The sequence below is a fragment of the Scyliorhinus torazame genome, chromosome 19, assembly GCF_047496885.1.
Source record: "Scyliorhinus torazame isolate Kashiwa2021f chromosome 19, sScyTor2.1, whole genome shotgun sequence".
Taxonomy (NCBI): Eukaryota; Metazoa; Chordata; class Chondrichthyes; order Carcharhiniformes; family Scyliorhinidae; genus Scyliorhinus; species Scyliorhinus torazame.
Window position 1 is genome coordinate 132,494,248 of NC_092725.1, and position 13,555 is coordinate 132,507,802.

At 45.4% G+C, this 13,555-nt stretch overlaps 1 protein-coding gene across 1 annotated transcript in view; it reads left to right on the top strand.

The window, feature by feature from the left end:
* wnt2 (wingless-type MMTV integration site family member 2) overlaps positions 1-13,555 on the top strand; it is a 48,405-nt gene that overhangs the window by 6,515 nt on the left and 28,335 nt on the right. The window contains exons 2-3 of the mRNA XM_072485249.1: positions 6,153-6,373; positions 12,407-12,684. Coding sequence (XP_072341350.1) covers positions 6,153-6,373; positions 12,407-12,684 — 499 coding nt within the window. The remainder of the gene's footprint in view (positions 1-6,152; positions 6,374-12,406; positions 12,685-13,555) is intronic.

The following is a 13,555-nucleotide window of genomic DNA, read 5'->3' on the forward strand; positions in this document are numbered from 1 at the left end:
TGATAATTTAATTTCAAAGTTGTTCTTTGCTTTCCTAATTGAATTTTTTAAACTTGGCTCCAAATCTCTGTTATCATGTTCTCCTCGGCTGTCTACATACTTAACATACGCCACTTGCCTAACCCTCAATTATTCCCCCGTGTGTTCATTCATCCGCCGAGTCGCACTAGCTTAGCAACAATTTGCCGTTTCCTTTTAGTGGAATTTATTCTTTACCAATTATGAATAATGGCATTAAAATAGTCAAAAGGAAAAGAGCAAGTTTGAAAACTAGAACAGGAAGGATGGCAGAAACAGGGAAATAGAACTTCACGCTGTCGCAAATTGACATTCCGACATTGCTCATTCTCATTTTCTATCTTCTTTATGCCTTTAAGTTGCAACCAGTAACTTCAGGAATTTACTTGTAAATGTCCCTTTCCGGGCGAGAGGGCTCTTCCTTCCTCAGCCATACAAGAACACACTACTCATGTGGTAGTTTTGTTTGTCTTCTGGCCACCAGCATCAATCACTTGTACACTAACCTAACGGCTGCAAGAAGAAGCTTTTTTAATTGTGATATGTAGTGTTTGATTTCAATAATTCAATTTGTAACATGTTCATTTCTCTAATTTTCAGTCTTTCATTCCAAATACTCTTCATTTACTCCTGGTTAGGTATTATCTCCCATCTGATTCTTTTTAACAGCACGGTCATATGCCAGAATGAGCTAAGATTATTCACCTCCTGATTCTTTCTCTTCCTCTGGGAAGCAGTAACCTTATGATAATGTAATGGCCACATTCTCCACTTTGATTGGGACGGCACAGTGGTTAGCACTGCTGCCTCACAGCGCCAGGGACCTGGGTTCAATTCCGGCCTTGGGTCACTGTCTGTGCGGAGTCAGAACGTTCTCCCTGTGTCTGCGTGGGTTTGCTCCGGGTGCTCCAGTTTCCTCCCACAGTCCAAAGATGTGCAGGCTAGGTGAATTGGCCATGCTAAATTGCCCCTTGGTGTCCAGGGATGTACAGGTTAGGTGGGATTAAGGGGTAGGGCAGGAGAGTGGGCTTCTTTTTTCCAGAGGGTCTGTGCAGACCCGATGGGCCGAATGGCCTCCTTCTGCACTGTAGAGTTTCTATGATCAAGTCACAAACTCGCCCTACTATCTGGATAAATGTAACAGAGCAGATTGCTGTCTGTCAACACATTTTCACTTTCTGTTTTTAAAATAATCAGACATTGTATTTATAATTACTTTTCAACTTTGGAGGACAGAATGGAATGGTATATAGGAATGGCATTTTTACATTTTTACATTTTCTTTATTTGTCCAGGAGGTGAAAGTGAATATTAATGAATGGGTCAGTTTTCAGCATCACCATCACCAGTGGAATCCCAAACACTTCAGATGCATCATAGTTGGTTAGCTGTGGAGCACAGCTTGAGTTTGAAGTATTGTCAACTGTGTGGATTTCTTGATAAGGGCAAAAATCATTTGAACAGATTCTCCCAAAAATTCAAAACATTAATTTGCAGCTACCAAAACAAACTGGTAAACAAAAATACGAATTCCATTGACCTGATATCTTGAAGGAAAACTTATTTCTACTGAATTCTAGTCTCAATCAGAGAATGGCAGTAGCATCTCCATGTCCTCCAAGCAGGAAAATAGAACCTAATGCTCCTTCACCAATGATTGGTTCTATGTTTATTATCACCATGCCCCATAATATTACAAATATTTACAAATGAGAGGGGCGATATTGTTGGAGAGAACAGTGTGAAACAGATTGGTAAGCTCGAGGAAATACTTGTTAGGAAGGAAGATGTGTTGGGCATTTTGAAAAACTTGAGGATAGACAAGTCCCCCGGGCCTGACAGGATATATACAAGGATTCTATGGGAAGCAAGAGATGAAATTGCAGAGCCGTTGGCAATTATCTTTTCGTCCTCACTGTCAACAGGGGTGGTGCCAGGGGATTGGAGAGTGGCGAATGTCGTGTCCCTGTTCAAAAAAGGAACTAGGGATAACCCTGGGAATTACAGGCCAGTTAGTCTTACTTCGGTGGTAGGCAAAGTAATGGAAAGGGTACTGAAGGATAGGATTTCTGAGCATCTGGAAAGACACTGCTTGATTAGGGATAGTCAGCACGGATTTGTGAGGGGTAGGTCTTGCCTTACAAGTCTTATTGAATTCTTTGAGGAGGTGACCAAGCATGTGGATGAAAGTAAAGCAGTGGATGTAGTGTACATGGATTTTAGTAAGGCATTTGATAAAGTTCCCCATGGTAGGCTTATGCAGAAAGTAAGGAGGCATGGGATAGTGGGAAATTTGGCCAGTTGGATAACGAACTGGCTAACCGATAGAAGTCAGAGAGTGGTGGTGGATGGCAAATATTCAGCCTGGATCCCAGTTACCAGTGGCGTACCGCAGGGATCAGTTCTGGGTCCTCTGCTGTTTGTGATTTTCATTAATGACTTGGATGAGGGAGTTGAAGGGTGGGTCAGTAAATTTGCAGACGATACGAAGATTGGTGGAGTTGTGGATAGTAAGGAGGGCTGTTGTCGGCTGCAAAGAGACATAGATAGGATGCAGAGCTGGGCTGAGAAGTGGCAGATGGAGTTTAACCCTGAAAAGTGTGAGGTTTTCCATTTTGGAAGGACAAATATGAATGCGGAATACAGGGTTAACGGTAGAGTTCTTGGCAATGTGGAGGAGCAGAGTGATCTTGGGGTCTATGTTTATACATCTTTGAAAGTTGCCACTCAAGTGGATAGAGCTGTGAAGAAGGCCTATGGTGTGCTCGCATTCATTAATAGAGGGATTGAATTTAAGAGCCGTGAGGTGATGATGCAGCTGTACCAAACTTTGGTAAGGCCACATTTGGAGTACTGTGTACAGTTCTGGTCGCCTCATTTTAGGAAGGATGTGGAAGCTCTGGAAAAGGTGCAAAGAAGATTTACCAGGATGTTGCCTGGAACGGAGAGTAGGCCTTACGAGGAAAGTTTGAGGGTGCTAGGCCTTTTCTCATTAGAACGGAGAAGGATGAGGGGCGACTTGATAGAGGTTTATAAGATGATCAGGGGAATAGATAGAGTAGACAGTCAGAGACTTTTTCCCCGGGTGGAATAAACCATTACAAGGGGACATAAATTTAAGGTGAAAGGTGGAAGATATAGGAGGGATATCAGATGTCGGTTCTTTACCCAGAGAGTAGTGGGGGCATGGAATGCACTGCCTGTGGAAGTAGTTGAGTCGGAAACATTAGGGACCTTCAAGCAGCTATTGGATAGGTACATGGATTACGGTAAAATGATATAGTGTAGATTTATTTGTTCTTAAGGGCAGCACGGTAGCATTGTGGATAGCACAATGCTTCACAGCTCCAGGGTCCCAGGTTCGATTCCGGCTTGGGTCATTGTCTGTGCGGAGTCTGCACGTCCTCCCCGTGTCTGCGTGGGTTTCCTCCGGGTGCTCCGGTTTCCTCCCACAGTCCAAAGATGTGCGGGTTAGGTGAATTGGCCAATGATAAATTGCCCTTAATGTCCAAATTGCCCTTGGTGTTGGGTGGAGGTGTTGAGTTTGGGTAGGGTGCTCTTTCCAAGAGCCGGTGCAGACTCAAAGGGCTGAATGGCCTCCTTCTGCACTGTAAATTCAATGATAATCTATGATTAATCTAGGACAAAGGTTCGGGACAACATCGTGGGCCGAAGGGCCTGTTCTGTGCTGTATTTTTTATGTTCTATGTTCTATATCAGCAGAGCACCCATACGGCCATTTATTCTTAATCACTTTTATGTGTAACTAAAGGATATATTAATTTTACTTAGGACCATTGTACCTAATAGAACAAGAAATCTTTCAGCAATATTGTATATTTACATTTTTACATGGGGGAGATAAAATAACAATCTTTAGTGTCACAAGTAGGCATATATTAACACTGCAATGAAGTTACTGTGAAAATCCCCTAGTCGCCACATTCCGGCACCTGTTCGGGTACACGGAGGGAGAATTCAGAATGTCCAAATTACCGACCAGCATGTCTTTTGGGACTTGTGGGAGGAAACTGGAGCACCCGAAGGAAACCCGCGCAGACACAGGGAGAACGTGCAGACTTCGCACGGTAATGAACCAAGCCGGGAATTGAACTTGGGACCCTGGCGCTACCAAGTGGTGGTGCAATGGTTTTGCCACTGGACTAATAATCAGTAATCCCAGGGTAATGGTCTGAAGACGCAGGTTTGAATTCCACCAAGATTGATAGTGAAATTTGAATTAAATGCAAGTCTGGAATTAATAGTCTAATGATGACCATGAAACCATTGTCGATTGTTGTAAAAGCCCATCTCGTTCACTAGTGTCCTTTAGGGAAGGAAATCTCTCGCCCTTACCTGGTCTGGCCTACATGTGACTCCAGACCCACAGCAATGTGGTTGTCTCTTACCTGCCTTCTGAAATGACCTAACAAGCCACTCAGTTCAAGGGCAATATGGGATGGGCTACAAATGCTGGCCCAGCCCAGCGACACCCACATCCCATCAAATATTTTTTAAAATCCTGTAGCCCCTGGTGCGGCAGGTGTGGGAAAGCCGAAACCTGCCTCCGCACAAAGTCCCTCACCTGTAGATACCAGAACCCACCCCACCTGGCAACTCCTCCAACTCCTCCAAGCTCGGGAAGCCCTCATTAATAAAGAGATTTCCAAATCTCTCGATCGCCGACTGCTGCCACCTCCCAAACCCCCCATCCAGCCCCCTCGGAGCGAACCGATGGCTCCCACATATCGGTGCCCCCACCGACGCCCCCTCCAACCCGATGGGCTGCTGCCACAGTCCTCACACCCTCAGGGCTGTCACTGCTACTGGGCTTGTGGAGTGCCTGGCCTGCGAGAACAGACAAAGTGCCCTTAACAGTGCCTCCAAACTCGTGTCTTTACACGAGGCTGCCTCCACCCGCTCCCACACCAACCCCTCCCCCACTACCCACTTCCTGACCATTGCTATATTTGCCGCCCAATAATAATTTATAAAATTCAGACCTCACTCTTGCCCACATTCAATTTATACCCCGAAAACTGACCAAATTCCTCTAATATCCCCATAATCCCTCTGGTTTTGCGATATGTGTTAACGTTCTAGTGATCCACAACCACAGGTTAATATGTTTCCCTAGTGTATGATTTTGCCTGGTGGAGACAAAGAGAAAATGCTCGAAAATCTCAGCAGGTCTGGCATCATCTGTAGGGCGCGAAAAGAGCTAACATTTCGAGTCCAGGTGACCCTTTGTCAAAGCTATAAGACAGAGAAAGTGGGAAATATTTATACTGTGGAGTGAGAATGAAAGATGAGATATAGCCACAGAAACCCAGGGAAACTGGGTGCTAATAGCCACAGAAACCCAGGGAAACCCATCTTTCATTCTCGCTGCCAGAGTTCTATTTAGATAAGGCACCAACGATTGGTGAAGTACCATTAGGCCCAAACGTGCTTCATGGGATAGGACATTACCGTCAATCCTCAATCGAGGCCAGAAATTATTTGAAATTCATTCTCCTACACGGCAGCAGGTAAATGGAATTAATGTTTTAGTTTACCTGTAAGCTGTAACAACTGCAAAGTATTGTTAGGATTTTTTGGCTGATCGGTTCAAATTATGTTGCGCCCTTATCAAAAATGCCACACAGATGACAATACCTCAGCTTCAATCGACGCACTTTCCATATGATATCGACAAGAAGTTCTCCAGTAAGTGGATTTCTGAGTCTGAGCTGAATAAATCCCATTAGATGCTTTAGACTTGGTTATTGTTTATTGTTTATTTAGTGAATGCTGGAGGTTAGGGGAGGATGAGGAGTGGGAGGAGGAGGGGTGGGAGGGGGAGAAGGGGTTGGATGGGACAAGGGAGGGGTGGGATGGGACGGAGGAGGGAAAAGCAGGTAGGGCATGAGCGATAGAGGACAGGAGAGTTGTATGTGAGGTTTAAGGCAGTGGAAAGCAGTATCAGGCTCGAAGGACTGAATGGCCTCCTCCTGCTTCTAATTTCTATGTTTCTATGTTTCGCGGCTTAAGATGATAACTGGCTGTTCTGTGCAAAAAGATATAACTCTCCAGCAGTGTTTTGTTTGTACCTTGAATTTGAAGTCTTCGATTGTTTCTACTATTTCTGGCAGGTATATGGGTGCTCTTGGAACCCGGGTGATCTGTGACAACATCCCAGGCTTAGTGAGCAGACAGCGACAGCTTTGTCACAAACATCCCGATACAATGCAGTCAATTGGAGATGGTGCCAAAGAGTGGATTGCAGAATGTCAGCATCAATTTCGCCATCACCGCTGGAACTGTCGCACCCTGGACAGAGACCACACGCTTTTTGGTCGAGTCATGCTCAAAAGTAAGCAAAATATGGAATCTAAAGGCAAATTTATTTCTGAGATTATCTTCACGACTACTATAGTCTTTGCAGGCTGCACTTACATTTTGGGTGCTAGTTACAGGCAGTACAATGGTAGCTGAGAAGTGGGACAAAAAGCTAGCAGGCCAGAGTTATACTGCTGGCTGCGCATCTGCCCAGGTCACAGTAAGGTCAGCCACAAAGAAACTCATGTTCACACACTTGGACAGATAAATAGTATTGGGCTGGCAATCTCTAATGCCAGGGGAGTGTGCCAAGTTGTTTGCCCGCATTCTTAAAAATTAAATCGACAGTGCAAAGTCTTCTTTTGCTCACTTTACAAAATGCAGACTTGCATTACGTCCCAAATTATTTCTAAAGTTTTTGTAAAGTGTGGATGATGCAAAGGCGATAAAAACGGACACTAAACTTCTACCCTCTCCGGAGCAGTGAATTATGATTGCTTTCGATTGAGAAAGATGGATTCAAGTTATTTGAGAAACTCGAGAACTTCCTTAAATAATAATGAGACACCTGCAGACAGTACTAGTATTGGACGATCTTTAAAATCTTTAGCTCCCATTCCAAGATCCTTAGCGCGCAGGATCAATCTCAATTCCATTATGTATGGAGTCAAGATGGGAATGAGTTACAAATGAGGAAAATGAATGATGGTTCCAACAGTCAAAATAATGAGGGAAGTCCGAGTGGTTTACAATCTGATGGTATTAAATGTAGACTCCGCAATTTGCCGAAGAACCCCTACAGTGCAGAAGGAGGCCATTCAGCCCACTGGGTCTGCACGGACCTTCTGAAAGAGCATCCTACCTAGGCCCCCGCCCTATCCCGTAACCATACCAAACTTTCCATATGGGAGAGGGCAGCGCGGTAGCACAGTGGTTAGCACAGTTGCTTCACAGCTCCAGGGTCCCAGGTTCGATTCCCGGCTTGGGTCACTGTCTGTGCGAAGTCTCCACGTTCTCCCTGTGTCTGCGTGGGTTTCCTCCCTGTGCTCCGGTTTCCTCCCACAGTCCAAAGATGTGCAGGTTAGGTGAATTGGCCATAATAAATTGCCCTTAGTGTCCAAAAAAGGTTAGGTAGGGTTTATGGGTTACGGGGATAGGGTGGAGGTGTGGTCTTAAGTGGGGTGCTCTTTCCAAGGGCCGTTGCAGACCCGATGGGCTGAACGTCCTCCTTCTGCACTGTAAATTCTATGATAACCCCAGTTAACCTGCACATCTTTGGACATTAAGGGGCAATTCAGCACGGCCAAACCACCTAACCTGCCTAACCTTTGGACTGTGGGAGGAAACCGGAGCACCCGGAGGAAACCCACCCAGATACGCAGGGGGAGAACATGCAAACTCCACACAGTCACCGAAGGCTGGAATTAAACCCAGCTCCCTGGTGAGGCAGCAGTGCTAACCACTGTATCACCATAACTCAGATTCCCATTAACATTTAGAAATGATTTTTTTCTGTATCTTCATTTACAGAGTATTTCTAACACTGGTGTTCATTACAACATTAACTTATACCAAGACATCTGGCATCAATTGTTTTCAAATCTGTAGTTCCTTTTATCATTATTTTAAAAATATTTATTTCCATTTTTGAAATCAATGCTTAACCAACAAAACTACTCTTGATACTTACGTACCTTCAGTATTGTAATCTTGTTTGTTTCAGCGTCACACTGCTGAAACATATAAAACCGTTCAGCTCAGGGAGGGTTGAATTTTCTTGGTTCTGTTGGAGCTCCCACCATTGAAGTTAAAATTAGGCCATTGAAAAAATTAAACTTGAATGGATACTGGTAACAAGGGAGAAATGCGATGTCCACTGGCACCTTTGAAACCTTCCCTGCCCGTTGGGCTCTGCAGGGGGCTGGGATTCATGGCACCCTGGCTGGCTCTGCTGCGCAGAAGGGCAGGAAGACGAATGGCAGGGCTATAGTGATAGGGGACTCAATTGTAAGGGGAATCGACAGGCGGTTCTGCGGACGCAATCGAGACTCCAGGATGGTATGTTGCCTCCCTGGTGCAAGGGTCAAGGATGTCTCGGAGCGTCTGAAGGACATTCTGGGGGAGGAGGGTGAACAGCCAGCTGTCGTGGTGCACATAGGCACCAACGATATAGGTAACAAATGGGATGAGGTCCTACGAGCTGACTTCAGGGAGTTAGGAGTTAAAGTAAAAAGTACGACCTCAAAGGTAGTAACCTCAGGATTGCTACCAGTGCCACAAGCTCGTCAGAGTACGAATGTCAGGATAGATAGGATGAATGCGTGGCTCGAGAGATGGTGCAAGAGGGAGGGATTCAAATTCCTGGGGCATTGGAACCGGTTCTGGGGGCGGTGGGACCAATACAAACCGGATGGTCTGCACCTGGGCAGGACTGGAACCGGTGTCCTAGGGGGGGTGTTTGCTAGAGCTGTTGGGGAGGGTTTAAACCAATGTGGCAGGGGGATGGGAACCGATGTAGAAGTCGGAGGAAAGTAAAACGGGGCCAGAAACAAAAAGCAGTAAGGGGAAAAGTGTAAGGCAGAGAAGCCATAGTCAAAAATCAAAAAGGGGTACAGTGACTGAGGATAGAGTGAAAAGGGAGGTGGCCAATGCAAGGTTGAGGGTGTTGTACCTAAATGCGCGCAGTATACGGAACAAGGTAAATAAGCTTGTTGCGCACATTGAAATTGGCCGGTACGATGTTGTGGGCATCACAGAGACGTGGCTGCAAGGGGATCAGGGCTGGGATCTAAATATACAAGGATATATGTCCTATCGAAAGGACAGGCAGATGGGCAAAGGGGGCGGGGTTGCATTGTTAGGAAGGAATGAAGTTAAATCGATAGCAAGGAGCGATATAGGATCAGAAGGCATAGAATCTCTGTGGGTAGAGTTGAGGAATCGCAAAGGTAAAAAGACCCTGATGGGAGTTATGTACAGGCCCCCTAATAGTAGTCAGGATGTGGGGCAGAAAATATATCAGGACACAGAAAAGGCATGTAAAAAAGGCAATATTACAATAATCATGGGGGACTTCAATATGCAGGTGGACTGGGAAAATCAGGTTGGTAGTGGAAACCCAAGAAATGGAGTTTGTGGAATATCTATGAGATGGTTTTTTGGTGCAGCTTGTGACAGAGCCTACTAGGGAACAGGCAATTCTGGATTTGGTGATGTGTAATGAGGCAGACTTGATTAGGGAACTTAAGGTGAAGGGACCCTGAGGGAGCAGTGACCACAATCTGACAGAACTTACCCTGCAGTTTGAGAGGGAGAAGCTGCAATCAGATGTAACGGTATTACAATTAAATAAGGGTAACTACAAAGACATGAGGGAGGAGCCGGCCAGAGTTGATTGCAAAAGGAGCCTAGCAGGGAAGACAGTGGAACAGCAATGGCAGGAGTTTTGGGGGGTTATTCGGGAGGCACAACAGAAATTCATCCCAAGGAGGAGGAAACATGCTAAGGGCAGGACAAGGCATCCATGGCTGATGAGGGATGTCAATGACAGCATAAAGGATAAAGTAAAAGCATACAAAGTGGCAAGGATTAGTGGGAAACCGGAGGATTGGGAAGCCTTTAAAAGCGAGCAGAGGACAACTAAAAAAGCAATAAGGGACGAGAAGATGAAGTGCGAGTGGAAGTTAGCTAGTAATATAAAGGAAGATAGGAAGTTTTTTTTTCAATATATAAAAGGTATAGAGAGGCAAAAATAGACATTGGACCACTGAAAAATGTGGCTGGAGAAGTAATAATAGGAAACAAAGAAATGGCAGACGAACTGAATAGTTACTTTGGATCAGTCTTCACAGTGGAAGACACCAGTGGGATACCAGAGCTCCAGGAGAACCAGGGGGCAGAGGTGAGTGCATTGACCATTACTAAAAAGAAGGTTCTGGGGATACTGAAAGGCCTGAAGGCGGATAAGTCACCTGGACCGGATGGACTACACCCCAGGGTCCTAAAAGAGATAGCTGAGGAAATTGTGGAGGCATTAGTGATGATCCTTCAGGAATCACTGGAGGCAGGAAGGGTCCCAGAGGACTGGAAGGTAACGCCACTGTTTAAGAAGGGAGGGAGGCAGAAGACGGGAAATTATAGGCCGGTTAGCCTGACTTCAGTCATTGGTAAGATTTTAGAGACTGTTATTAAAGATGAGATCGCAAAGCACTTGGAAGTGCATGGTAAAATAGGACTGAGTCAGAACGGCTTTGTCAAAGTGAGGTCATGTCTGACAAATCTGTTAGAGTTCTTTGAGGAGGTAACAAGCAAGTTAGACAAAGGAGAACAAATGGTTTATTTAGATTTCCAGAAGGCCTTTGACAAGGTGCCGCACAGGAGACTGTTCAATAAGTTAAGAGCTCATAGTGTTCAGGGTAAGATCCTGGCATGGATAGAGGATTGGCTGACTGGCAGAAGGCAGAGAGTGGGGATAAAGGGGTCTTTTTCAGGAGGGCAGTCGGTGACTAGTGGTGTGCCTCAGGGGTCTGTGCTGGGACCACAACTTTTTACAATATACATTAATGATCTGGAAGAAGGTACTGAAGGCACTGTTGCTAAGTTTGCAGATGATACAAAGATCTGTAGAGGGACAGGTAGTATTGAGGAAGCAAGGGGGCTGCAGAAGGACTTGGACAAGCTAAGAGAGTGGGCAATGAATGGCAAATGAAATACAATGTGGAAAAGTGTGAAGTTATTCACTTTGGAAGGAGGAATTTAGGCATAGACTATTTTCTAAATGGGGAAATGCTTCGGAAAGCAGAAGCACAAAGGGACTTGGGAGTCCTTGTTCACGATTCTCTTAAGGTTAATGTGCAGGTTCAGTCGGCAGTTAAGAAGGCAAATGCAATGTTAGCATTCGTGTCAAGAGGGCTAGAATACAAGAGCAGGCATGTACTTCTGAGGATGTCTCAGGCTCTGGTCAGACCCCATTTGAAGTATTGTGAGCAGTTTAGGGCCCCATATCTAAGGAAGGATGTGCTGGCCTTGGAAAGGGTCCAGAGGAGGTTCACAAGAATGATCCCTGGAATGAAGAACTTGTCGTATGAGGAACGTTTGAGGACTCTGGGTCTGTACTCGTTGGAGTTTAGAAGGATGAGAGGGGATCTTATTGCAACATACAAGATACGGCGAGACCTGAATAGAGTGGACATGAAGAGGATTTTTCCACTTGTAGGAAAAACTAGATCCAGAGGACACCATCTCAGATTAAAAGGACGATCCTTTAAAACAAGATGAGGAGGAATTTCTTCAGCCAGAGGGTGATGAATCTGTGGAACTATATGCTGCAGAAGGTTGTGGAGGCCAATTCACTGAGTGCCTTTAAGACAGACATAGATAGGTTCTTGATTAATAAGGGGATCAGGGGTTATGGGGAGAATGCAGGAGACTGGGGATGAGAAAAATATCAGCCATGATTGAATGGCGGAGCAGACTCGATGGGCCGAGTGGCCTAATTCTGCTCCTATGTCTTTTGGTCTTATGGACTGGGTGGGGGGGGGGGGGGGGGGGGGGGGGGGTGTTAGAGGCGGGTTGCCTCACATCCTTTAAAAAGTACCTGGATGGTACTCGACAGGTCTTAACATCCGAGGCTATGGACCAAGTGCTGGCAGATGGGATTAGGTAGATAGGTCATGTGTTTTTCATGTGTCAGTGCAGACTCGATGAGTCATTGGGCCTCTTCTGCTCTGTAATTTCTGTAATTCTGTCTGATTCTGTGACACCCATTAATCACATTTTGGTTTGATGTTTCAAGTCTCATTTGCGATTCGCTTTTTGTTTAAGGCAGTTTAAGGCATGTCTGTGTTTGTGTGTGTCTGTTTGTGTGTACATGTGTTCGTCTGTGTGTGTGCGTCTGTTTGTGTGTGCGTGTGTGTGCGTCTGTGTTTGTGTGTGTGTGTGTGTGCGTGTCTGTTTGTGTGAGTGTTTATGTGTGTGTCTGTTTGTGTGTGTGCGTATCTGTTTGTGTGTGTGTGTGGACCTGCCATGTAGGCATTTTAACTAACCACCTTGTGCTATCCTGATCCAGGTAGCAGGGAAGCCTCCTTTGTTTACGCCATCTCCTCTGCTGGGGTTGTGTTCGCCATAACCAGAGCCTGTAGCCAGGGAGAACTCAGCTCCTGTTCCTGCGACCCCCGAAAAAAAGGCACCTCCAAGGACAGCAAGGGAACCTTTGACTGGGGAGGATGCAGTGACAACATTGACTATGGTATTAGCTTCGCTAAAGCTTTTGTTGATGCCAAGGAAAAGAAAGGAAAAGATGCCAGGGCACTGATGAACCTACATAATAACCGGGCTGGTAGAAAGGTGGGTTCAGTCTTACTCTGCAGCTCCTTTGAAAGATTGGATTGTGTGGTTGTTACATATGTTTTGACAATGGAAAGTTTTCTTCAGGTTGTTACTGTGATGTTACAGAGATGTGAAATGACAAGCATTTAAATGTTTTGGTGAGTTGTTGTGTTTAGTGATATTTTCCCATTTCAGGCAACTAGAGTCAACATCAAAGGAGCTACATGGCAGGTTTAATTGGTTGCATTCAAAGTAAAGCTCCCTCTATTTTATCCTAACGATGTATGTACTAACCTCTGCACCAGTCAGAGTGAGATGCCTAATGATCGTCCATGTCTATTGCTTCACGGCGCCAGGGTCCCAGGTTCAATTCCCGTTTGGATCACTGTCTGTGCGGAGTCTGCACGTTCTCCCCGTGTCTGCGTGGGTTTCCTCAGGGTGCTCCGGTTTCCTCCCACAAGTTCCGAAAGACGTGCTTGTTAGGTGAATTGGACATTCTGAATTCTCCCTCCGTGTACCCGAACAGGCGCCGGAATGTGTCGACTAGGGTCTTTTCACAGTAACTTCACTGCCATGTTAATGTAAGCCTACTTGTGGCAATAATAAATATTATTATTAGTATGCATCTCCTCAAGATGTACATTCGCTCACATTAGCCCCATTGACAGCAACATGTAAATTTTTGTGCTGGGCAAAAAGACACATTTGCTGCAGTAATCACCAAGTGTTCTGTGCCCGAAGGCAGGCCCTTGGCTTAACGCAGTCTTTCCATGCCTCTCTATCCTTGCCAATCTTTTCGTTTGCCAATAACATCCTTCAATTTTCCATCTATCCTGCATTAATTATAATTCACTTCCTTCCTCTTTTTGCTGGAAACCGTCCCATTTCC